The sequence below is a fragment of the Salmo salar genome, chromosome 18, assembly GCF_965601325.2.
Source record: "Salmo salar chromosome 18, fSalSal1, whole genome shotgun sequence".
Taxonomy (NCBI): domain Eukaryota; kingdom Metazoa; phylum Chordata; class Actinopteri; order Salmoniformes; family Salmonidae; genus Salmo; species Salmo salar.
In genome coordinates this window covers 93,736,161-93,763,660 of record NC_138308.1, presented here as the reverse complement: position 1 = coordinate 93,763,660, position 27,500 = coordinate 93,736,161, and the positions used below count along the sequence as shown (strand labels likewise).

General features: G+C 47.3%; 2 protein-coding genes across 4 annotated transcripts in view; both read right to left on the bottom strand.

Annotated features, from left to right (window-relative positions):
• Nucleotides 1-15,675, bottom strand: part of LOC106578136 (uncharacterized) — a 24,954-nt gene extending 9,279 nt beyond the window's left edge. Inside the window, exons 1-7 of the mRNA XM_082964596.1 lie at nucleotides 15,658-15,675; nucleotides 15,344-15,487; nucleotides 14,897-15,074; nucleotides 14,444-14,801; nucleotides 13,871-14,028; nucleotides 13,333-13,436; nucleotides 12,997-13,057 (exon numbers count right to left, since the gene is read on the bottom strand). Coding sequence (XP_082820722.1) covers nucleotides 12,997-13,057; nucleotides 13,333-13,436; nucleotides 13,871-14,028; nucleotides 14,444-14,801; nucleotides 14,897-15,074; nucleotides 15,344-15,487; nucleotides 15,658-15,675 — 1,021 coding nt within the window. The remainder of the gene's footprint in view (nucleotides 1-12,996; nucleotides 13,058-13,332; nucleotides 13,437-13,870; nucleotides 14,029-14,443; nucleotides 14,802-14,896; nucleotides 15,075-15,343; nucleotides 15,488-15,657) is intronic.
• A 917-nt stretch (nucleotides 15,676-16,592) lies between these two features.
• LOC106578137 (amino acid transporter heavy chain SLC3A2) overlaps nucleotides 16,593-27,500 on the bottom strand; it is a 30,789-nt gene continuing 19,881 nt past the window's right edge. Inside the window, exon 11 of one of the 3 annotated variants that reach the window (XM_082965337.1) lies at nucleotides 16,593-16,836. The gene's annotated coding sequence lies outside the window, so the exon portion shown is untranslated. Of the gene's footprint in view, nucleotides 16,837-27,443 lie in introns of those variants that run through there. The other 2 variants (XM_082965336.1, XM_082965335.1) reach the window with 2 other exon arrangements.

The window sequence follows — 27,500 nt, the reverse complement described above, 5'->3', positions numbered from 1 at the left end:
TCATTATTTAATGAATTCATGAATAAATGACTTTTAATCATTTGCATTATTGTCACACATCAGGGTTTGTTCATCTTTTCCAGAAATACAATTGAAGCGCCACTATCAAGGTTATCCAGCCCCTCGTGATGTTACTAAAACAAACTCTTAGTTCCTTGACTAAAACACACAAATACACTTCTGGAAGGATGACAATTCATTTCAGTAGTGCAGGAGAAAACAGATAATAGCATCTGCATTTAGGCCTGAAACTAAAGTAACACCCCCCATGAAGGCTCGCCCTGGGCAAAGCTGGACCCCCCATGAAGGCTCGCCCTGGGCAAAGCTGGACCCCCCATGAAGGCTCGCCCTGGGCAAAGCTGGACCCCCCATGAAGGCTCGCCCTGGGCAAAGCTGGACCCCCCATGAAGGCTCGCCCTGGGCAAAGCTGGACCCCCCATGAAGGCTCGCCCTGGGCAAAGCTGGACCCCCCATGAAGGCTCGCCCTGGGCAAAGCTGGACCCCCCCATGAAGGCTCGCCCTGGGCAAAGCTGGACCCCCCATGAAGGCTCGCCCTGGGCAAAGCTGGACCCCCCATGAAGGCTCGCCCTGGGCAAAGCTGGACCCCCCATGAAGGCTCGCCCTGGGCAAAGCTGGACCCCCCCCCATGAAGGCTCGCCCTGGGCAAAGCTGGATACCTCCTGCCCAATACTCTGCTCAATTCTTTAGAAAAAACATGAATTCATCTTTGCATTGGAATGTGGTGCTTACCTGTTTACATGGGTTAACTGGGGTGAGGGATATACCTCATAGGGAGGAATATGAACAAGCGTATTCAAAATGCAAAGAGCAACAAAAGAATCAAGCACAGGAGTCGTTCAGCTTGGTCCCGGGCGAGCCTCCATTGGGGGTGCTATACAGTTGAGGTTTGAGGGGTCTGTGGGATTTGGGTTGTCTTAATGAAAACTCCACAGACATGGTCCATGTGGTGTGACTCGCCAAGTAGCTCTGATCCCTCTCCAAGCGGTTCTGTGGTTCTTGACTAAGGGCAGGAAGTAGGGGGGCTTGACGAACCACACTGGTTTGCCGTTTTGCAGGCCATCCTCCTCATTGCTCATCAGGTCCACATTAACTCCTCTTCAAATGTCTCTCTCACCCTCTGCAAGCACTCTCCACCGTGCATCTAGAACCAATAGAACACATCTATGTAGATTCTAGAACCAATAGAACACACCTATCTAGATTCTAGAACCAATAGAACACACCTATCTAGATTCTAGAACCAATAGAACACACCTATCTAGATTCTAGAACCAATAGAACACACCTATCTAGATTCTAGAACCAATAGAACACACCTATCTAGATTCTAGAACCAATAGAACACACCTATCTAGATTCTAGAACCAATAGAACACACCTATCTAGATTCTAGAACCAATAGAACACACCTATCTAGATTCTAGAACCAATAGAACACACCTATCTAGATTCTAGAACCAATAGAACACACCTATCTAGATTCTAGAACCAAATAGAACACATATATCTAGAACAAATAGAACACAGTAAACAAATGCACCAAGTCATGCATGTTCATATACTGTACATGTCACAATAGAATTAGGAATCAGAAAACTAGAATGGAAATGTAATTAATATAAAATCTTAATTTTACCCCACCAAACCCACTAAAACCCAGATAGAGAGATAGTAAAGGGGAGTTCCAACCTTATCACTTACCTTGATTGTTGTTCCCTCAAACATGTTTTGGTATCTTGTAGAATGACTGAGATGATTGATTTTATTGGACTATTGTGAAAACACTAGTTGAATTCCATCCACCTGGTTGAAAGAGATTCTACATGCGTTTGACTCCGTGTTCCCGATGTATAACCCAAAAACACCTACCCAAAGGTCATTATAATCAAACTACAAGTTATGCACGTGATACTGTCAGTGCACAGAGCTACAGGCATGTGGACTATAGCAGCCACTCTAGACCAGGTGATTAATGGAACTACAGGGCCTATAACAGCCACTCTAGACCAGGTGATTAATGGAAGTACAGGGCCTATAACAGCCACTCTAGACCAGGTGATTAATGGAACTACAGGGCCTATAACAGCCACTCTAGACCAGGTGATTAATGGAACTACAGGGCTATAACAGCCACTCTAGACAAGGTGATTAATGGAACTACAGGGCCTATAGCAGCCACTCTAGACCAGGTGATTAATGGAACTACAGGGCCTATAACAGCCACTCTAGACCAGGTGATTAATGGAACTACAGGGCCTACAACAGCCTCTAGACCAGGTGATAAATGGAACTACAGGGCCTATATCAGCCACTCTAGACAAGGTGATTAATGGAACTACAGGGCCTATAACAGCCACTCTAGACCAGGTGATTAATGGATCTACAGGGCCTATAACAGCCACTCTAGACCAGGTGATTAATGGAACTACAGGGCCTATAACAGCCACTCTAGACCAGGTGATTAATGGAACTACAGGGCTATAACAGCCACTCTAGACAAGGTGATTAATGGAACTACAGGGCCTATAGCAGCCACTCTAGACCAGGTGATTAATGGAACTACAGGGCCTATAACAGCCACTCTAGACCAGGTGATTAATGGAACTACAGGGGCTATAACAGCCACTCTAGACCAGGTGATTAATGTAACTACAGGGCCTATAACAGCCACTCTAGACCAGGTGATTAATGGAACTACAGGGCTATAACAGCCACTCTAGACCAGGTGATTAATGGAACTACAGGGCCTATAACAGCCACTCTAGACCAGGTGATTAATGGAACTACAGGGGCTATAACAGCCACTCTAGACCAGGTGATTAATGGAACTACAGGGCCTATAACAGCCACTCTAGACCAGGTATTAATGGAACTACAGGGCCTATAGCAGCCACTCTAGACCAGGTGATTAATGGAACTACAGGGCCTATAACAGCCACTCTAGACCAGGTGATTAATGGAACTACAGGGCTATAACAGCCACTCCAGACCAGGTGATTAATGGAACTACAGGGCTATAACAGCCACTCCAGACCAGGTGATTAATGGAACTACAGGGCCTATAACAGCCACTCTAGACCAGGTATTAATGGAACTACAGGGCTATAACAGCCACTCTAGACCAGGTGATTAATGGAACTACAGGGCCTATAACAGCCACTCTAGACCAGGTGATTAATGGAACTACAGGGCCTATAACAGCCACTCTAGACCAGGTGATTAATGGAACTACAGGGGCTATAACAGCCACTCTAGACCAGGTGATTAATGGAACTACAGGGCCTATAACAGCCACTCTAGACCAGGTATTAATGGAACTACAGGGCCTATAGCAGCCACTCTAGACCAGGTGATTAATGGAACTACAGGGCCTATAACAGCCACTCTAGACCAGGTGATTAATGGAACTACAGGGCTATAACAGCCACTCCAGACCAGGTGATTAATGGAACTACAGGGCTATAACAGCCACTCCAGACCAGGTGATTAATGGAACTACAGGGCCTATAACAGCCACTCTAGACCAGGTATTAATGGAACTACAGGGACTATAACAGCCTCTAGACCAGGTGATTAATGGAACTACAGGGCCTATAGCAGCCACTCTAGACCAGGTGATTAATGGAACTACAGGGCCTATAGCAGCCACTCTAGACCAGGTGATTAATGGAACTACAGGGCTATAACAGCCACTCTAGACCAGGTGATTAATGGAACTACAGGGCCTATAACAGCCACTCTAGACCAGGTGATTAATGGAACTACAGGGCTATAACAGCCACTCTAGACAAGGTGATTAATGGAACTACAGGGCCTATAACAGCCACTCTAGACCAGGTGATTAATGGAACTACAGGGCTATAACAGCCACTCTAGACCAGGTGATTAATGGAACTACAGGGCTATAACAGCCACTCTAGACCAGGTGATTAATGGAACTACAGGGCCTATAACAGCCACTCTAGACCAGGTGATTAATGGAACTACAGGGCTATAATAGCCACTCTAGACCAGGTATTAATGGAACTACAGGGCCTATAACAGCCACTCTAGACCAGGTGATTAATGGAACTACAGGGCCTATAACAGCCACTCTAGACCAGGTGATTAATGGAACTACAGGGCCTATAACAGCCACTCTAGACCAGGTGATTAATGGAACTACAGGGCTATAACAGCCACTCTAGACCAGGTGATTAATGGAACTACAGGGCCTATAACAGCCACTCTAGACAAGGTGATTAATGGAACTACAGGGCCTATAACAGCCAATCTAGACCAGGTGATTAATGGAACTACAGGGCCTATAACAGCCACTCTAGACCAGGTGATTAATGGAACTACAGGGCTATAACAGCCACTCTAGACCAGGTGATTAATGGAACTACAGGGCCTATAGCAGCCACTCTAGACCAGGTATTAATGGAACTACAGGGCTATAACAGCCACTCTAGACCAGGTGATTAATGGAACTACAGGGCCTATAGCAGCCACTCTAGACCAGGTGATTAATGGAACTACAGGGCCTATAGCAGCCACTCTAGACCAGGTGATTAATGGAACTACAGGGCTATAACAGCCACTCTAGACCAGGTGATTAATGGAACTACAGGGGCTATAACAGCCACTCTAGACCAGGTGATTAATGGAACTACAGGGCCTATAACAGCCACTCTAGACCAGGTGATTAATGGAACTACAGGGCCTATAACAGCCACTCTAGACAAGGTGATTAATGGAACTACAGGGCTATAACAGCCACTCTAGACCAGGTGATTAATGGAACTACAGGGGCTATAACAGCCACTCTAGACCAGGTGATTAATGGAACTACAGGGCCTATAACAGCCACTCTAGACCAGGTGATTAATGGAACTACAGTGCCTATAACAGCCACTCTAGACCAGGTGATTAATGGAACTACAGTGCCTATAACAGCCACTCTAGACAAGGTATTAATGGAACTACAGGGCCTATAACAGCCACTCTAGACCAGGTGATTAATGGAACTACAGTGCCTATAACAGCCACTCTAGACCAGGTGATTAATGGAACTACAGGGCCTATAACAGCCACTCTAGACCAGGTGATAAATGGAACTACAGGGCCTATAACAGCCACTCTAGACCAGGTGATTAATGGAACTACAGTGCCTATAACAGCCACTCTAGACCAGGTGATTAATGGAACTACAGTGCCTATAACAGCCACTCTAGACCAGGTGATTAATGGAACTACAGGGGCTATAACAGCCACTCTAGACCAGGTGATTAATGGAACTACAGGGCTATAACAGCCACTCTAGACCAGGTGATTAATGGAACTACAGGGCCTATAACAGCCTCTCTAGACCAGGTGATTAATGGAACTACAGTGCCTATAACAGCCACTCTAGACCAGGTGATTAATGGAACTACAGGGCCTATAACAGCCTCTCTAGACCAGGTGATTAATGGAACTACAGTGCCTATAACAGCCACTCTAGACCAGGTGATTAATGGAACTACAGTGCCTATAACAGCCACTCTAGACCAGGTGATTAATGGAACTACAGGGCCTATAACAGCCTCTCTAGACCAGGTGATTAATGGAACTACAGGGCCTATAACAGCCACTCTAGACCAGGTGATTAATGGAACTACAGTGCCTATAACAGCCACTCTAGACCAGGTGATTAATGGAACTACAGGGCCTATAACAGCCTCTCTAGACCAGGTGATTAATGGAACTACAGGGCCTATAACAGCCACTCTAGACCAGGTGATTAATGGAACTACAGTGCCTATAACAGCCACTCTAGACCAGGTGATTAATGGAACTACAGTGCCTATAACAGCCACTCTAGACCAGGTGATTAATGGAACTACAGTGCCTATAACAGCCACTCTAGACCAGGTGATTAATGGAACTACAGTGCCTATAACAGCCACTCTAGACCAGGTGATTAATGGAACTACCCCCCCCCCCCCCCCATGGGACTCCCAATCACGGCCGCTTGTGATACAGCCTGGAATCGATCCAGGGTCTGTAATGACGCCTATAGCACTGTGATGCAGTGCCTTAGACCACTGCGCCACTCGGGAGCCTAAGTATGACGCATCAGGGTTTGAACCGGGATAGTTAGCTGTTAGCTAGTTTATCACTAAAGATGATGGTGTGCAAAACCACTCAATATACACCCATGAACAACAGCTTGTACAACAGTACAAACAAATGATAGTAGCGGCCTGTGTATTAAATGTAACAAAAACCCATGAACAGCTAGCCAACAACAACATAAGCTAAGAGCAGCTAACTAGAAGGGAGAAATGGTAGGCTACCTAGCGCTGAGCTAGCTAATGTTAGCAGATAGCAATTAGCATGCAACTGTTAGATACAAATTAAATATCATTAGTGTTGGTCATATAGTGTTGTTCATATGTACAAACATTTATGACAGAAATAAAAATAATCTGAGATGCCATCTTGTGCTTATTAATTTACACACAATGTTAGTTAGCTTAGCTTAGCTACACTCATATGAATGAGAAAAATCGCACACGTTTTTTCACTCGGGCAAAACACTTAAATTATACATCAAAATTACCAGCAAACTCATCACAGTTTAGATAAACATATTATCTCTAGATTTTGAAAACAAAACCGTGCTTATAAATGTTACAAACCTGAAAACAGGATGAATAAGGAGACACAGAGTTGGCTTCACTTGGCTTCTCTTCCAAGACATGAGGTAGAGATGAACGCACCTCTGGCAGTTGAAACTTCACATGACGTCCACGGTGCGGAAATTTCCAGTAACATATTAGAGAAAGGGAATACCTAGCCAATTGCACAACTAAATGCATTCAACCGAAATGTGTTTTCCACATTTAACCCAACCCCTCTGAATCAGAGAGGTGTGGAAAGATTGCCTTAATCGACGGACAGATTTTTCTACTTTGCCGGATCTGAGATTCGAGCTAGCGGCCTTTCATTTACTGGTCCAATGCTCCAACCGCTAAGCTAACTGCTGCCATTATTATGCCTATTATGCCATATGAATGCATAACTGGGAATTTATTACCCAAGAAATTCCCGTATCACACAAGTGGTCGGGATGCGCAGAAGTCTACAGGATTCCGCACACTTGCATTGGGAAAGTCCCGCCCGCGACCGTGCACCTCAAATTTCACAGGAATATAGCAGATCCGATTTCACCTACAAACTCTGCTTTTCATTTGATTAGATTTTATTATTCATGCAGTGACAGGAGTGACGCAGGGTTGCGTGCTCGCCACTCTCTCCTACTCACTCTACACCAATGACTGCACATCCAACGACGCGTCTGTTAAGCTACTCAAGTTTGCAAGACGACACCATCCTGGTCGGTCTTATCCAGAACGGTAATGAGTTCATGTACCACAGAGAGGTTTGACTGGATGGAGCTGAACACTCTCAAACTGTGGAGATGGTGATCGACCCCCTTGAAATCAACGGCTGAGATGTTCAAATTCCTGGGCACCATCATCTCCCACAGCCTCCAGCGGGAGGACAACGCCGCAGCACAGCCTCTAGCGGGAGGACAAAACCACAGCCTCTAGCGGGAGGACAAAACCACAGCCTCTAGCGGGAGGACAAAACCACAGCCTCTGGTGGGAGGACAAAACCACAGACTCTAGCGGGAGGACAAAACCACAGCCTCTAGCGGGAAGACAACATCACAGCCTCTAGCGGGAAGACAACACCACAGCCTCTAGCGGGAAGACAACATCACAGCCTCTAGCGGGAAGACAACACCACAGCCTCTAGCGGGAGGACAACACCACAGCCTCTAGCGGGAGGACAACACCACAGCCTCTAGTGGGAGAACAAAACCACAGTCTCTAGTGGGAAGACAACATCACAGCCTCTAGCGGGAGGACAACACCACAGCCTCTAGCGGGAGGACAACACCACAGCCTCTAGCGGGAAGACAACACCACAGCCTCTAGCGGGAGGACAACATCAAAGCCTCTAGTGGGAGGACAACACCACAGCCTCTAGTGGGAAGACAATCTCACACTCTAGCGGGAGGACAACACCACAGCCTCTAGCGGGAGGACAACACCACAGCCTCTAGCGGGAGGACAACACCACAGCCTCTAGCGGGAGGACAACACCACAGCCTCTAGCGGGAGGACAACACCACAGCCTCTAGCGGGAAGACAACATCACAGCCTCTAGCGGGAAGACAACACCACAGCCTCTAGCGGGAGGACAATCTCACACTCTAGCGGGAGGACAACACCACAGCCTCTAGCGGGAGGACAACACCACAGCCTCTAGCGGGAAGACAACATCACAGCCTCTAGCGGGAAGACAACACCACAGCCTCTAGCGGGAGTACAATCTCACACTCTAGCGGGAGGACAACACCACAGCCTCTAGCGGGAGGACAACATCACAGCATCTAGCGGGAGGACAACACCACAGCCTCTAGCGGGAGGACAAAACCACAGCCTCTAGCGGGAGTACAACACCACAGCCTCTAGTTGGAGGACAAACTCACAGCCTCTAGTGGGAGCACAACACCACAGCCTCTAGTGGGAGGACAACACCACAGCCTCTAGTGGAAGGACAAACTCACACTCTAGCGGGAGGACAACACCACAGCCTCTAGCGGGAGGACAACACCACAGCCTCTAGCGGGAAGACAACACCACAGCCTCTAGCGGGAAGACAACATCACAGCCTCTAGCGGGAAGACAACACCACAGCCTCTAGCGGGAGGACAATCTCACACTCTAGCGGGAGGACAACACCACAGCCTCTAGCGGGAGGACAATCTCACACTCTAGCGGGAGGACAACACCACAGCCTCTCGCGGGAGGACAACATCACAGCCTCTAGCGGGAAGACAACACCACAGCCTCTAGCGGGAAGACAACATCACAGCCTCTAGCGGGAAGACAACACCACAGCCTCTAGCGGGAGGACAATCTCACACTCTAGCGGGAGGACAACACCACAGCCTCTAGCGGGAGGACAATCTCACACTCTAGCGGGAGGACAACACCACAGCCTCTCGCGGGAGGACAACATCACAGCCTCTAGCGGGAGGACAATCTCACACTCTAGCGGGAGGACAACACCACAGCCTCTAGCGGGAGGACAACACCACAGCTTCTAGCGGGAGGACAAAACCACAGCCTCTAGCGGGAGTACAACACCACAGCCTCTAGTTGGAGGACAAACTCACAGCCTCTAGTGGGAGCACAACACCACAGCCTCTAGTGGGAGGACAACACCACAGCCTCTAGTGGGAGGACAACACCACAGCCTCTAGTGGGAGGACAATCTCACACTCTAGCGGGAGGACAACACCACAGCCTCTAGCGGGAGGACAACACCACAGCCTCTAGCGGGAGGACAACATCACAGTCTCTAGCGGGAAGACAACACCACAGCCTCTAGCGGGAGGACAATCTCACACTCTAGCGGGAGGACAACACCACAGCCTCTAGCGGGAGGACAACATCACAGCCTCTAGCGGGAGGACAACACCACAGCCTCTAGCGGGAGGACAACACCACAGCCTCTAGTGGGAAGACAACATCACAGCCTCTAGTGGGAGGACAACATCTCCGCAGACACCAACAGATGTACTTCTTGTGTCAGCTGAAAAAAATTCAAACTCTCTGATTCAGTTCTACACAACCACATCGAATCCATCCTCACGTCCTCGATCACTGTCTGGTTTAGGAATGTGTCTGCCCACTCCAAGGGCAAACAGCAATGGATTGTCCTGTCTGCTGAGAGGGTCAACAGCTGCCACCTGCCCTCCATCCAGGTACTGAATGACTCCAGGGCAAGGAAGCGGGCAGGAAAGACCAAAACCTCCGGCCACCTGAACAGCTTCTTCCCCTGTACCGTCGCCCTCGACAACCGGCCACCTGAACAGCTTCTTCCCCTGTACCGTCGCCCTCGACAACCGGCCACCTGAACAGCTTCTTCCCCTGTACCGTCGCCCTCGACAACCGGCCACCTGAACAGCTTCTTCCCCTGTACCGTCGCCCTCGACAACCGGCCACCTGAACAGCTTCTTCCCCTGTACCGTCGCCCTCGACAACCGGCCACCTGAACAGCTTCTTCCCCTGTACCGTCGCCCTCGACAACCGGCCACCTGAACAGCTTCTTCCCCTGTACCGTCGCCCTCGACAACCGGCCACCTGAACAGCTTCTTCCCCTTGTACCGTCGCCCTCGACAACCGGCCACCTGAACAGCTTCTTCCCCTGTACCGTCGCCCTCGACAACCGGCCACCTGAACAGCTTCTTCCCCTGTACCGTCGCCCTCGACAACCGGCCACCTGAACAGCTTCTTCCCCTGTACCGTCGCCCTCGACAACCGGCCACCTGAACAGCTTCTTCCCCTGTACCGTCGCCCTCGACAACCGGCCACCTGAACAGCTTCTTCCCCTGTACCGTCGCCCTCGACAACCGGCCACCTGAACAGCTTCTTCCCCTGTACCGTCGCCCTCGACAACCGGCCACCTGAACAGCTTCTTCCCCTGTACCGTCGCCCTCGACAACCGGCCACCTGAACAGCTTCTTCCCCTGTACCGTCGCCCTCGACAACCGGCCACCTGAACAGCTTCTTCCCCTGTACCGTCGCCCTCGACAACCGGCCACCTGAACAGCTTCTTCCCCTGTACCGTCGCCCTCGACAACCGGCCACCTGAACAGCTTCTTCCCCTGTACCGTCGCCCTCGACAACCGGCCACCTGAACAGCTTCTTCCCCTGTACCGTCGCCCTCGACAACCGGCCACCTGAACAGCTTCTTCCCCTGTACCGTCGCCCTCGACAACCGGCCACCTGAACAGCTTCTTCCCCTGTACCGTCGCCCTCGACAACCGGCCACCTGAACAGCTTCTTCCCCTGTACCGTCGCCCTCGACAACCGGCCACCTGGTCCACGATGATCTTCTCATTCATGGACTAGGCGCCCTGCACTAGAAACATGACGTTGCTCTTTGCACTCTCTGCAAATCCTCATCTGACTCTATTCATTTACACATTTCCCCCACCACACATCATCCTATTATTCACATACATCATTTATAATGTTGCTTAGTGTTTACAGTGTAGCCTGTAGTTCTTAGCTTACAGTGTACATGGTGTGCATAACCACACGTGGATTTGTGTAAACTCAACATATGTTGTCTGTATATCCTGTTTATTGTCTGTCTGTATACCCTGTTTATCGTCTGGCTGTATATCCTGTTTAACGTCTGGCTGTATATCCTGTTTACCGTCTGGCTGTCACGTCCTGACCAGTATAAAGGTTATTTGTTATGGTAGTTTGGTCAGGACGTGTCAGAGGGTATTTGTTTTATGTGGTTCGGGGTGGTGGTTTTGTAAAAGGGTATTTGATTTATGTATTCCGGGGGTTTTTGGGCACTGTTCTATGTTAATGTATTTCTATGTTTAGTCTAGTTAGTTGTATTTCTATGTTTAGGTTAATGGGGGTTGGACTCTCAATTGGAGGCAGGTGCTTTCTCGTTGCCTCTGATTGGGAGTCCTATATATGGGTAATTGTTTGGTGTAGTGTTTGTGGGAGATTGTTTCTTGTTTTGCCTGTGCGAGCATGACAAGACTGTTTGTTGTTCGTGAGTTCTTCGTTTTTTATTATTTTGGTGTTCACTTTATTTTATAAATAAATCAAGATGAGCATCCACATTCCTGCTGCGTTTTGGTCCTCCATTCCAGACGACAACCGTGACACTGGCTGTATATCCTGTTTACCGTCTGGCTGTATATCGTCTGTCTGTATGTCCTGTTTATCATCTGGCTGTATATCGTCTGTCTGTATGTCCTGTTTATCATCTGGCTGTATATCCTGTTTATGATCTGGCTGTATATCCTGTTAATCGTCCGGCTGTATATCCTGTTAATCGTCTGGCTGTATATCTTGTTTACCGTCTGTCTGTATATCCTGTTTATCGTCTGTCTGTATATCCTGTTTATCGTCTGTCTGTATATCCTGTTAATCGTCTGGCTGTATATCATGTTAATCGTCTGGCTGTATATCCTGTTAATCGTCTGGCTGTATATCCTGTTAATCGTCTGGCTGTATATCCTGTTTATCGTCTGGCTGTATATCCTGTTTATCGTCTGGCTGTATATCCTGTTTATCGTCTGGCTGTATATCCTGTTAATCGTCTGGCTGTATATCCTGTTAATCGTCTGGCTGTATATCTTGTTTACCGTCTGGCTGTATATCCTGTTTATCATCTGGCTGTATATCCTGTTAATCGTCTGGCTGTATATCCTGTTAATCGTCTGTCTGTATATCCTGTTTATCATCTGGCTGTATATCCTGTTAATCGTCTGTCTGTATATCCTGTTAATCGTCTGTCTGTATATCCTGTTTATCGTCTGTCTGTATATCCTGTTTATCGTCTGGCTGTATATCCTGTTTATCGTCTGGCTGTATATCCTGTTAATCGTCTGGCTGTATATCCTGTTAATCGTCTGGCTGTATATCCTGTTAATCGTCTGGCTGTATATCCTGTTAATCGTCTGGCTGTATATCCTGTTAATCGTCTGGCTGTATATCCTGTTAATCGTCTGGCTGTATATCCTGTTAATCGTCTGGCTGTATATCCTGTTTATCGTCTGGCTGTATATCCTGTTTATCGTCTGGCTGTATATCCTGTTTATCGTCTGGCTGTATATCCTGTTAATCGTCTGGCTGTATATCCTGTTAATCGTCTGACTGTATATCCTGTTTATTGTGACAGCACCGTTTCACTGAGTCAAATTCCTGTACAGGCAAATGTGTTTGGCGAATAAAGGTGATTCTGATTACGGGTGAGAGGTCAGAGGTTATGGGTGAGGGGTGATGGGTGAGAGGTCAGAGGTTATGGGTGATGTGTGAGGGGGTGAAAGGTCAGAGGTTATGGGTGAGGGGTGAGAGGTCAGAGTGTAGGGGTGAGGGGTGAAAGGTTAAGGGTTACCAGCATAATGGTAGTCTCTTGCTGATGATGGAGTAGAGAAGAGCAACTTCTCCAGTGTGGCCTGGGACAGGGGGATGAGAGGTAGAGAGACATTACTGAACAACGACTGAATTAGTGATTTTGGTAAATGGATATGGATGAGGGAATGAACAACCGAGGAAACAAGACGAATGATCGTTTCCTCTCCCCCTCTTCACCAGTGTTATGGTAGAGACAGTGTAGGGTGTGCATATCTGTGTGTGTGTGTGTGTGTGTGTGTGTGTGTGTGTGTGTGTGTGTGTGTGTGTGTGTGTGTGTGTGTGTGTGTGTGTGTGTGTGTGTGTGTGTCCTCCTCACCAGTGTATCTCCGTGACAGAGGTAGAGACAGTGTAGGGCCAGCTCTGTGTTGCTGCCCCCTCCTGGTAGACAGCTAGAACTACACACAGACAACATTGCCGCCACTGGTAGACAGAGAGAGAGAGAGAGACAGAGAGAGAGACAGAGAGAGAGACAGAGAGACAGAGAGAGAGAGACAGAGAGAGAGAGACAGAGAGAGAGAGAGAGAGAGCAGAGAGAGAGAGACAGAGAGAGAGAGACAGAGAGAGAGAGACAGAGAGAGAGAGACAGAGAGAGAGAGACAGAGAGACAGACAGAGAGAGAGAGAGAGAGAGAGAGGAGTTGAGGTGTGTTCTTTCTTTCTTCCCAAACCTCAGTTATTTCTAACTCCATTTAATCACTGAACTACCGTATATTCACTTGTATCTGAGATTTTAAAAACAATTGTTCTGTTAACAGCTTCATAAGCTTCATAAACCCTTCATAAGTCCTTAATAAGTCCTTGATAGATTCTTCAGAGATAAATCATTCATAAGCCAATTTTACCCTAAATTCATACCTTGGTCCTGGATAACAGAACTCTTCCCAAGCTCCTCCCATGGTTTCCAGAGCAACTCCTCATTGGATGATGATTTCTCTGGCCATGTCCTGGACTCTTCCTCCCTCTCTAGACAACATGGCAGCTCAGCCTGGAACTCTGGACCCACGTTGATACACCTGGAAAATGTTTCAATGAATAAACGAATAAACAAACAAATCAATTAATCAATGAATGAACGAAAGAACAAACAAAATAACGAACGAACAAGCGTACGAAAGAACAAACGAACGAACAAACGAACGAATGAACGAACAAACGAACGAAAGAATGAACGAACAAACGAACGAAAGAATGAACGAACAAACAAACGAACAAACGAACGAAAGAATGAATGAACAAACAAACGAACGAAAGAATGAACGAACAAACAAACGAAAGAATGAACAAACGAACGAACAAACAAACGAAAGAATGAATGAACAAACAAACGAACAAACAAACAAGCGAACGAAAGAACAAACGAATGAACAAACGAACGAACGAAGAAGAAAATAATACAGCTAATGCATTACTCTGTCCATCCATACTCACGGAGGTATAGAATATCCCTCCTCCTCTTCAGTCATCCTTCCCATCCCTCGTTCCCCGACTGAAGGGGGCATGAGGGATGAGAGGATCCCCGTTCCTCTGCGTCTGGGGTTCAGCATAGGTAGAGGGGTGTAGTGGAGCCCTCTCCCTAACCGCTCCACCCCGTTCTGCCCTCCTCCTCCTCTCCGAGACTGGAGCAGACTAGGGAAGGGAGCACCTCTATACACCACTAGGGATGCTGCTCCATGCTGTGGGAGTCCACTGGGGGGCTGGGATGGAAGAGAGGAGGGGTGGAGGGAGGAGTGAAGGGCTGAGGCGGAGGTAAAGGATGATTCTACCAGAGTTTGAAGACTATAGTGACCTGTGAGCAGAAGAGAGAGGGGGGGAGGTAAGGAGGAGACTGGACCCAAGTTAGAACATATTGATTTGGAAACACCCTTCCACACAGCACCATACCTGTATTATTCCCACTGTCCTGGTGAACCGGTCTCCCAGGAAACACTGCCTCCTGGCAGTATACGTAGCCGGAGCTTGAGGGGTTGCCCTCGACGACACCCACGTCACCTGACTGCTGCAGCCAATGAGAGAGCGGGAGCTTCCACACGACGGCCGAGGGGTGGGAGGAGTGGAGTGGCTGGAGAGAGGAGGGGTAAAACTGGACTGTTCCACTACAACCCCCCCCTGTGGACTGGGTGAGTCCAACTGTCCTGACAGAGGGTGGTGGGGTGAGTTTAGGAGGGGAGAGGGAATGAGGGGGGAGGGGTGTGGGAGGAGGGCTAAGGACCAAGGGGAAGGGGTTAGGTGAAAGAGGAGGAGGAGGAGGAGGGGTGAAGGAAGAGTGGAAGAGTCTGTGTGCGAATCGTAGGCACTCGTTTTGATCCGTCCCGTGTTTCCTCCTCCCACTCCGAATCCAAAAATCCCACTTCCGGAATTCCCATTCAGAATTCTGCTTCCGGCGACGTTGCGTCTGAAGGAGAAGGCCTCGGAGAAGGAGTCCAGTTTCTGCTGGTACACCCTACCACCACCACCACTAGCACCACCTGCTGCCTGGGAATGGGAGTATAGAAAGGCCCAGTCCTGGGGGTACCCCCCACCCCTTTCCCTTCCCTCCCCAGCCACAGCACCACGATCTGGGAGAGTAGGACTCACCCAAGACCCAGGCTTTAACTGGGCCTCTAGAGGATCCAAGTTCGACCTTCTACCCCCGAAATCATCACAGTCTCCTCCAAAATCATCAACCCTTCTCAAACTATTCCTCTTTCCTGTATTATCCACCCTATTGCCAAAGCTATCAGTACCACTATAGAGATAATCAGTTGTATTATTGCCACCATCATGGCTACCGGTAGTGGTGTCTCTATAACCACTACTACCATCTCCCCTCTCCTCACACACATACTGTCTACTGTAGAACACGTCATCCCTGTTACTACAGCCCTCATCCGTTCTGTAGAACACGTCATCCCTGTTACTACAGCCCTCATCCGTTCTGTAGAACACGTCATCCCTGTTACTACAGCCCTCATCCGTTCTGTAGAACACGTCATCCCTGTTACTACAGCCCTCATCCGTTCTGTAGAACACGTCATCCCTGTTACTACAGCCCTCATCCGTTCTGTAAAACACGTCATCCCTGTTACAACAGCCCTCATCCGTTCCTGGAAAGACGTCATTCCTGATATCATCCGTTCTGTGAAAGGCCTCATCCCTAGTGTTCGACCCCTCATCCGTTTTCTCCTCACACCCATGATCTCTACTGTTACTGTAGAAGACATCATCCCCACTGCTCTTACAGCCTTCATCCGTTCTGTGAAAGACGTCATCCCTGTTACAGCCGTCATCCGTTCTGTGGTACATATCACCACCACTACCGCTGGCGCTGCTGTCATCCCCGTCGCAGCCGTCATCCCTTTGGCTAGCGTAGCCAAGGCCCTGACCTTCAAAATGTTCCCCTTGACCTACACCGTCGCCCACAACCCCCCTATTACAGTAGCTAGCTTTCTGCGCTCCAAAACAACCATCTCTACCATCAACATCACTACAGTTATCACCTCTGCTATGTCCACGAACGTCTACATAACCACCTCTTCCACCACCCCCACCCCTGTAGCTGTCGCTGTTCCCCCCAGCACAGGGGCTTGAATCAAGGAGAGTGGTCCTGGGTGCTGCCTCTATTCCAGTCCCTCTATATTGCTCCAGGGGAGTCTGGGGCTCCAAGGGGTGGTGGCAGGATGTGTGGCCCAGGCCGGGGCTCCCGACGCTGGGGTGGAGGTGGTGGTGGAGGAGGTGGATGTGATGCTGTAGGTATGGGTCCTGGTAAGGCTGGGGGGTTGGAGGTTGAAGGGACGTTCGGTCGGCCATGGGCTAGTCTCTGGTCTCTCTGGGTGTGCTCTGTGCTGGGATAGAAGGATCTTTAGAGGTGGCGGAGCAGACATGGTTCTTTATAACTCTAGAATAAAGGGGGGAAAAGGAGTCTAGGAAAAAGGGAGAGAGGGAAGGAGACGGCCGGAAACAAGGGGACGTGAGAAGGGTTCAAGGGAAGGAGAAGAGGGTAGAGGTAAAGAGCAGTGGAAGAATAAGTACCCAGCCACCAGACAGACAGAACCGTGCACTAGGCCTATCTATCAGTATAGACAGGTCAGCCACCAGACAGTCAGAACCGTACACTAGGTCTATCTATCAGTATAGACAGGTCAGCCACCAGACAGTCAGAACCGTGCACTAGGTCTATCTATCAGTATAGACAGGTCAGCCACCAGACAGTCAGAACCGTACACTAGTCTATCTATCAGTATAGACAGGTCAGCCACCAGACAGACAGTCAGAACCGTGCACTAGTCTATCTATCAGTATAGGCAGGTCAGCCACCAGACAGACAGAACCGTGCACTAGGTCTATCTATCAGTATAGGCAGGTCAGCCACCAGACAGTCAGAACCGTGCACTAGGTCTATCTATCAGTATAGACAGGTCAGCCACCAGACAGTCAGAACCGTACACTAGTCTATCTATCAGTATAGGCAGGTCAGCCACCAGACAGACAGAACCGTGCACTAGGTCTATATCAGTATAGACAGGTCAGCCACCAGACAGTCAGAACCGTACACTAGGTCTATCTATCAGTATAGACAGGTCAGCCACCAGACAGACAGTCAGAACCGTGTACTAGGTCTATCTATCAGTATAGACAGGTCAGCCACCAGACAGTCAGAACCGTGCACTAGGTCTATCTATCAGTATAGACAGGTCAGCCACCAGACAGTCAGAACCGTACACTAGGTCTATCTATCAGTATAGGCAGGTCAGCCACCAGACAGTCAGAACCGTACACTAGGTCTATCTATCAGTATAGGCAGGTCAGCCACCAGACAGACAGAACCGTGCACTAGGTCTATATCAGTATAGACAGGTCAGCCACCAGACAGACAGAACCGTGCACTAGGTCTATCTATCAGTATAGACAGGTCAGCCACCAGACAGTCAGAACCGTGCACTAGGTCTATCTATCAGTATAGACAGGTCAGCCACCAGACAGACAGTCAGAACCGTGTACTAGGTCTATCTATCAGTCTAGACAGGTCAGCCACCAGACAGACAGAACCGTGCACTAGGTCTATCTATCAGTATAGACAGGTCAGCCACCAGACAGACAGAACCGTGCACTAGGTCTATCTATCAGTATAGACAGGTCAGCCACCAGACAGTCAGAACCGTGCACTAGGTCTATCTATCAGTATAGACAGGTCAGCCACCAGACAGACAGAACCGTGCACTAGGTCTATCTATCAGTAGACAGGTCAGCCACCAGACAGACAGAACCGTACACTAGGTCTATCTATCAGTATAGGCAGGTCAGCCACCAGACAGTCAGAACCGTGCACTAGGTCTATCTATCAGTATAGGCAGGTCAGCCACCAGACAGTCAGAACCGTGCACTAGGTCTATCTATCAGTATAGACAGGTCAGCCACCAGACAGTCAGAACCGTGCACTAGGTCTATCTATCAGTATAGACAGGTCAGCCACCAGACAGACAGAACCGTGCACTAGGTCTATCTATCAGTATAGACAGGTCAGCCACCAGACAGTCAGAACCGTACACTAGTCTATCTATCAGTATAGGCAGGTCAGCCACCAGACAGACAGAACCGTACACTAGGTCTATATCAGTATAGACAGGTCAGCCACCAGACAGTCAGAACCGTACACTAGGTCTATCTATCAGTATAGGCAGGTCAGCCACCAGACAGACAGAACCGTGCACTAGGTCTATCTATCAGTATAGGCAGGTCAGCCACCAGACAGTCAGAACCGTACACTAGGTCTATCTATCAGTATAGACAGGTCAGCCACCAGACAGTCAGAACCGTGCACTAGGTCTATCTATCAGTATAGGCAGGTCAGCCACCAGACAGTCAGAACCGTACACTAGGTCTATCTATCAGTATAGACAGGTCAGCCACCAGACAGTCAGATCCGTGCACTAGGTCTATCTATCAGTATAGACAGGTCAGCCACCAGACAGACAGAACCGTGCACTAGGTCTATCTATCAGTATAGGCAGGTCAGCCACCAGACAGTCAGAACCGTACACTAGGTCTATCTATCAGTATAGACAGGTCAGCCACCAGACAGTCAGAACCGTGCACTAGGTCTATCTATCAGTATAGACAGGTCAGCCACCAGACAGTCAGAACCGTGCACTAGGTCTATCTATCAGTATAGGCAGGTCAGCCACCAGACAGTCAGAACCGTACACTAGTCTATCTATCAGTATAGGCAGGTCAGCCACCAGACAGACAGAACCGTGCACTAGGTCTATCTATCAGTATAGGCAGGTCAGCCACCAGACAGTCAGAACCGTACACTAGTCTATCTATCAGTATAGGCAGGTCAGCCACCAGACAGAACCGTGCAGTAAAAGTCTAAAAGTATTTGGTTTTAAATATACTTAAGTATAAAATGTAATGGCCATCAGTAGATGAAAAAGCATGGAAATTGTGCCGTTTGGTTTGCTTAATATAAGGAATTGGTACTTAAATATATTTTTGCAATTACATTTACTTTTGATACTTAAGTATATTTTACTGGGTGACTTTCACTTTCACTTGAGTCATTTTCTATTAAAGTATCTTTACTTTTACTCAAGTATGACAATTGGGTACTTTTTCCACCACTGCCAATCGATCTGTTGGCCTAATGTGTAAACTTACCTAGAGAAGCAGGAAAATACAAAAACCACAGTCTTCGCTAGTGAGAAAACCCAGTCCCAACTTTGAGTCAGCCATTAAAACTTAGTACCATATAGTCCCATATGAATATCACACACTGAAACTGGCCTGTAGATACAGGGCCATTATATCAGTTAAATTCAACTACGCAACAAGACACAGCTTCTCGCTTCCTCTCCTCTCTCTCTCTCTACTGTTGTAATTAGGTTAAGATAGTATGACTCATAGACAGAGAGAGAGAGAGAGAGAGAGAGAGGGGGGAGGAAGAGAAAGAGGAGACAGAGAGAGAAAGAGGGGAGAGAGAGAGAATAGAGAGAGAGCACAGAGAGAACAGAGAGAGGAGGAAGAGAAAGAGGAGACAGAGAGAGAAAGAGGGGAGAGAGAGAGAGAATAGAGAGAGAGCACAGAGAGAACAGAGAGAGGAGGAAGAGAAAGAGGAGACAGAGAGAGAAAGAGGGGAGAGAGAGAGAGAATAGAGAGAGAGCACAGAGAGAACAGAGAGAGGAGGAAGAGAAAGAGGAGGAAGAGAGAGCAAGAAAGAGTGGTGATTACGTTCTTACTAAGTTTTAGGCATCTTTACTTTTCATGCTGGCAATATTATCTCTGATGTTTCTTCCTTGTTTCTTGTCTTTCTTTCTGTCTTGATAAGTTTATGTCTTTGTTTGTCCGCCAAAAAAAAACAATGTCTCAAAATATCTCAAACACGTGCACACACACTTTTTTATTTCTCTCTATCACACGCGCACACACACACACACACACACACACACACACACACACACACACACACACACACACACACACACACACACACACACACACACACACACACACACACACACACACACACACACACACACAGGTGTCGGTGATAAAAAGTTAACTCTGGTTACACTTATCATAGAGACACTCCCGCCCTCCCTCCTCACCCCTCCCCTCCCCCCTCGGTAAAAACCACATCCTCAGGAAACAGTTACGGATCTCCCTCCTCTCTCTCTCTTCCTTATTCTCTCTCTCCTCTATCTTTCTCTCTAACCATTATCTCTCCTCTCTCACACTCTCCTCTATCTTTACCTCTAACCATTATCTCTCCTCTCTCCTCTATCTTTACCTCTAACCATTATCTCTCCTCCCTCCTCTATCTTTCTCTCTAACCATTATCTCTCCTCTATCTTTACCTCTAACCATTATCTCTTCTCTCTCTCACTCTCCTCTATCTTTCTCTCTAACCATTATCTCTCCTCTCTATCTTTCCCTCTAACCATTATCTCTCCTCTCTCACACTCTCCTCCATCTTTCTCTCTAACCATTATCTCTCTTCTCTCTCTATCTTTCTCTCTAACCATTATCTCTCCTCTCTCACACTCTCCTCTATCTTTACCTCTAACCATTATCTCTCCTCTATCTTTCTCTCTAACCATTATCTCTCCTCTCTCACACTCTCCTCTATCTTTACCTCTAACCATTATCTCTCCTCCCTCCTCTATCTTTCTCTCTAACCATTATCTCTCCTCTATCTGTCCCTCTAACCATTATCTCTCCTCTATCTCTCCTCTCTCACACTCTCCTCTATCTTTACCTCTAACCATTATCTCTCCTCTATCTTTACCTCTAACCATTATCTCTCCTCTCTCACACTCTCCTCTATCTTTCTCTCTAACTATTATCTCTTCTCTCTCTGACTCTCCTCTATCTTTACTTCTAACCATTATCTCTCCTCTCTCTCACTCTCCTCTATCTTTCTCTAAAACCATTATCTCTTCTCTCTCTCACTCTCCTCTATCTTTACTTCTAACCATTATCTCTTCTCTCTCACACTCTCCTCTAGCTTTCTCTCTAACCATTATCTCTTCCCTCTCTCTCCTCTATCTTTACCTCTAACCATTATCTCTCCTCTATCTTTCTCTCTAACCATTATCTCTCCTCTCTCACACTCTCCTCTATATTTTCATCAAATCAATGTAAGAAAGGTTCAGCCACATTTTCCAATCTGAAAGCAGCACACACTGTCTGTGGGCAGGGGTCACAGAGCTGTATATATGTGTGTGCGCGTGTATGCACGTGTGTGTGTGTGTGTGTACGTGTGTGTGCGTGTGTATGCGCGTGTATGCACGTGTGTGTGCGTGTACGTGTGTGTGTGTGTGTGTGTTCGTAGGCGCAGTGTAGATGAGAATACAGTTGTTTACCAGAGATCTCTGGGTAACTCTACTGACAGGAAGTCTCTACCCAAAAAGAAGGAGACACACACAAACACATCTCCACCCAGAGATACCCCAAACACACACACACACTCACACTCACGCACACTAGATACGGAGAGACAGGAAGGAAGAGAGGACAAGGGAACCCTCTAAACAAATCAACAAACACACTACTCTCGCCCACTCACACAAACACACAGTCTTGTACAGTTTGTGGGGGGACACAATTCAGTCGCATTTAAAATCCTATTTTCCCTAACCTTAACCATAAACTTAACCCAAAAACCTAACCTTAACACTAACCCTAGCTCCTAACCCTAATTCTTAACGTAATTCTAACCTTAACCCTAAACCCCCTAGAAATAGCATTTGACCTTGCACCCAGTTGGTCAAATTTTGGTGTATTTACTATTCTTGTGTGAACTTCTGGTCCCCACAAGAATAGTTAAACACGTCCACACACACACACACACACACAAACACACTTGCTGCCGTATTTTCCTCAATTTCTCTTTCCTTCCTTTCCTTCTTTCCCTCCACCTTTCCTTCCTTCCCTCCTTTCCCTCCACCTTTCCTTCCTTCCCTCCCTCCCTTCTACATCTCTGTCTTGACAAGTCTGACAACTCCTATCCCCCATTTCAGTTCTTTAAGGCCCTATGCAGTCCAAATTCACTTTGTCCTGTATTTTATTTCATATTGTACAGCTGACAAATCTGTAAAAAACTCTGTGAAAGTGTGAAAACAATTGAACAGTAATGCTGAATTATAATAATAATAATAATAATTATAATTGTAATACGATTAACCAAAATGTTCGGTTAAATTATTGGAATTACATTTTCTGTTTTTTTTCCCTGCGAGCTCTGCATTAGGGACTCTCTGTCCCTCCCTCACTGTCTCGGCTCGGGGATTCAAACCAGCGACCTTTCAACTACAGAAACGTCTAACACATCATTGTGATCTCTACAGCGCTGTTGGCTGGTCGTCATTGACCTTGCGTAGGCTTAAACACTGGTATACACTGATTTCTAAGGCCATATTGGGTAAAATGCCATTTTATCTCTGTTCTTTTTTAGTCAGGTCAGTAAATAAATATCAATTACGGTCCCATTCTGATTTGCTTCTAACAGTACCAAGAATTAGAACAGGTCATGGTAGAAATAGTTTTAGTTACTCAGCTCCGTGGTCCTGGAATTCTCTCCTGAACATTTTAAAATGTGACGATCTAGTTTCATTGGTGGAGTTTAAACACCTGATCCATGTAAATATCATAGAAGAGTGTAATTGTTTTTAGGACAGCTGTTTTTAGTCAAGACGTTTGTGTTTTTAACGTAAAATGTTTTTGTTGTACTGTATGTGTGTTTATAGTTGTGTTTAATGTTGTGTTAGTGTATGTAAGTTGTTTTGTCTGAAACGTTGTTCCCTCTGCTGCTATTGGACCAGATCTCTCTTGGAAAAGAGATGTTATCTCAATGAGGAAAACCTGGATAAATAAAGGTCAAATTAAAAATACAAAAAATACAGGCCCAACGCGCTTAACCGCTAGGCTACCTGCCACCCTGCTGCCCTCAATGTTCTACCTGCCACCCTGCTGCCCTCAATGTTCTACCTGCCACCCTGCTGCCCTCAATGTTCTACCTGCCACCCTGCTGCCCTCAATGTTCTACCTGCCACCCTGCTGCCCTCAATGTTCTACCTGCCACCCTGCTGCCCTCAATGTTCTACCTGCCACCCTGCTGCCCTCAATGTTCTACCTGCCACCCTGCTGCCCTCAATGTTCTACCTGCCACCCTGCTGCCCTCAATGTGCTACCTGCCACCCTCAATGTGCTACCTGCAACCCTCAATGTTCTACCTGCAACCCTCAATGTTCTACCTGTCACCCTCAATGTTCTACCTGCCACCCTCAATGTTCTACCTGCCTGCCACCCTCAAAGTTCTACCTGCCACCCTCAATGTGCTCCTGACCCCTCGCCCGCCACCCTCAATGTGCTACCTGCCACCCTCAATGTTCTACCTGTCTCCCTCAATGTTCTACCTACCACCCTCAATGTTCTACCTGCCACCCTGCTGCCCTCAATGTGCTACCTGCCACCCTCAATGTGCTACCTGCCACCCTCAATTTTCTACCTGCCACCCTCAATGTTCTACCTGCCACCCTCAATGTTCTACCTGTCTACCTGTCTCCCTCAATGTTCTACCTGTCTCCCTCAATGTGCTACCTGTCTCCCTCAATGTTCTACCCGTCTCCCTCAATGTTCTACCTGTCACCCTCAATGTTCTACCTGCCACCCTCAATGTTCTACCTGTCTCCCTCAATGTGCTACCTGTCTCCCTCAATGTGCTACCTGTCTCCCTCAATGTTCTACCTGTCTCCCTCAATGTTCTACCTGCCACCCTCAATGTGCTACCTGTCTCCCTCAATGTGCTACCTGTCTCCCTCAATGTTCTACCTGTCTCCCTCAATGTGCTACCTGTCTCCCTCAATGTGCTACCTGTCTCCCTCAATGTTCTACCTGTCTCCCTCAATGTTCTACCTGTCTCCCTCAATTTCTACCTGTCTCCCTCAATGTGCTACCTGTCTCCCTCAATGTTCTACCTGTCACCCTCAATGTGCTACCTGTCACCCTCAATGTGCTACCCGTCTCCCTCAATGTGCTACCTGTCTCCCTCAATGTTCTACCTGTCTCCCTCAATGTTCTACCTGTCACCCTCAATGTGCTACCTGTCTCCCTCAATGTTCTACCTTTCTCCCTCAACGTGCTACCTGTCTCCCTCAATGTTCTACCTGTCTACCTGTCTCCCTCAATGTTCTACCTGTCTCCCTCAATGTTCTACCTGTCACCCTCAATGTTCTACCTGTCTCCCTCAATGTTCTACCTTTCTCCCTCAATGTGCTACCTGTCACCCTCAATGTTCTACCTGTCTCCCTCAATGTTCTACCTTTCTCCCTCAATGTGCTACCTGTCACCCTCAATGTTCTACCTGTCTCCCTCAATGTTCTACCTTTCTCCCTCAATGTGCTACCTGTCTCCCTCAATGTTCTACCTGTCTACCTGTCTCCCTCAATGTTCTACCTGTCTCCCTCAATGTTCTACCTGTCACCCTCAATGTTCTACCTGTCTCCCTCAATGTGCTACCTGTCTCCCTCAATGTTCTACCTGTCTACCTCAATGTTCTACCTGTCTCCCTCAATGTTCTACCTGTCTCCCTCAATGTTCTACCTGTCTCCCTCAATGTGCTACCTGTCTCCCTCAATGTTCTACCTGTCTACCTCAATGTTCTACCTGTCACCCTCAATGTTCTACCTGTCTCCCTCAATGTGCTACCTGTCTCCCTCAATGTTTTACCTGTCTACCTCAATGTTCTACCTGTCTCCCTCAATGTTCTACCTGTCTCCCTCAATGTTCTACCTGTCTCCCTCAATGTGCTACCTGTCTCCCTCAATGTTCTACCTTTCTCCCTCAACGTGCTACCTGTCTCCCTCAATGTTCTACCTGTCTACCTGTCTCCCTCAATGTTCTACCTGTCTCCCTCAATGTTCTACCTGTCTCCCTCAATGTTCTACCTTTCTCCCTCAATGTGCTACCTGTCTCCCTCAATGTTCTACCTGTCTCCCTCAATGTTCTACCTTTCTCCCTCAATGTGCTACCTGTCTCCCTCAATGTTCTACCTGTCTACCTGTCTCCCTCAATGTTCTACCTGTCTCCCTCAATGTTCTACCTGTCTCCCTCAATGTGCTACCTGTCTCCCTCAATGTTCTACCTGTCTACCTCAATGTGCTACCTGTCTACCTCAATGTTCTACCTGTCTCCCTCAATGTGCTACCTGTCTCCCTCAATGTGCTACCTGTCTCCCTCAATGTTCTACCTGTCTCCCTCAATGTGCTACAAATCAGATCCAGTTCGAACTGTGTAATTGTGTAGGGAGTTGTCGTTTCTAGCAGGCCAATATTCTACCTAGTTCAGCTCAGAAAATGTGTTAATTAAGTTCAGGAGTGTACCTCCATGTTTCAAACCGTTTTGTCCCTACTGAACACAGCACAGACTATGAAGACGAAACAGCAGACCGATCACTTTTAGGTTCTGATTCATCTATCACACTATGGCCCAGTTACCTTTAGGTTCTGATTCATCTACTATGGTCCAGTTACCTTTAGGTTCTGATTCATCTACTATGGTCCAGTTACCTTTAGGTTCTGATTCATCTACTATGGTCCAGTTACCTTTAGGTTCTGATTCATCTACTATGGTCCAGTTACCTTTAGGTTCTGATTCATCTACTATGGCCCAGTTACCTTTAGGTTCTGATTCATCTACTATGGTCCAGTTACCTTTAGGTTCTGATTCATCTACTATGGTCCAGTTACCTTTTCGTTCTGATTCATCTACTATGGTCCAGTTACCTTTAGGTTCTGATTCATCCATCACACTATGGTCCAGTTACCTTTAGGTTCTGATTCATCTATCACTAGTGCTAAGCGATTAACCAAAATGTTGTTTTTTAAACAAGTAATTGACCAACATTGATTCAATTATATGAATTCTATTACATTTTTTCCCCTGTGAGCTCAATGTGTAGTCTCTCTAGAGATAAATCAGATCAAGCACGAACTGTGTAATTTAGTAGGGAGTTGTCGTTTCTTACATTTACATTTTACATTTACGTCATTTAGCAGACGCTCTTATCCAGAGCGACTTACAAATTGGTGCATTCACCTTATGATATCCAGTGGAACAACCACTTTACAATAGTACATCTAAATCTTTTTTTTTTTGGGGGGGGGGGGGGGGGTATTCCTTAAAGAGGTGGGGTTTCAGGTGTCTCCGGAAGGTGGTGATTGACTCCGCTGTCCTGGCGTCGTGAGGGAGCTTGTTCCACCATTGGGGTGCCAGAGCAGCGAACAGTTTTGACTGGGCTGAGCGGGAACTGTGCTTCCGCAGAGGTAGGGGGGCCAGCAGGCCAGAGGTGGATGAACGCAGTGCCCTTGTTTGGGTGTAGGGCCTGATCAGAGCCTGAAGGTACGGAGGTGCCGTTCCCCTCACAGCTCCGTAGGCAAGCACCATGGTCTTGTAGCAGTTTCTAACAGGCTTTGTGGAAATTAACTACAATGACCATAATTCACTGCGCGCCTACTTGTCCAGTCTGTGTGGAGCAGACACGGAGAGGGAGAGAAGGGAGAGAGATCAGCTGCTTCGAGGAATCTCTACCTGAAAATACATGATCTAAGTGATTGATAGTTGGTATTCAGCAATCATTAAAGTCTTATAAGGTGAATGCACCAATTTGTAAGTCGCTCTGGATAAGAGCGTCTGCTAAATGACGTAAATGTAAATGTTATTTACTTTGAAGGACTACTAAAATAGTGATGTAGTCAGACAGCAGCTCTACGGAGATGAGATGATGACTTGGAATGAAATAATAAAGTTAACAAATGTAATATACACAATAACCTAAATATTTTATTAAAGTAATGTGAATAAATGATGGTTAATAAATGATCAGCAGCTCTACGGAGATGAGATGATGACTTGGAATGAAATAATAAAGTTAACAAATAAAACAAATGTAATATACACAATAATCTAAATATTCTATTAAAGTAATATGAATAAAGGCCTCCCGAGTGGC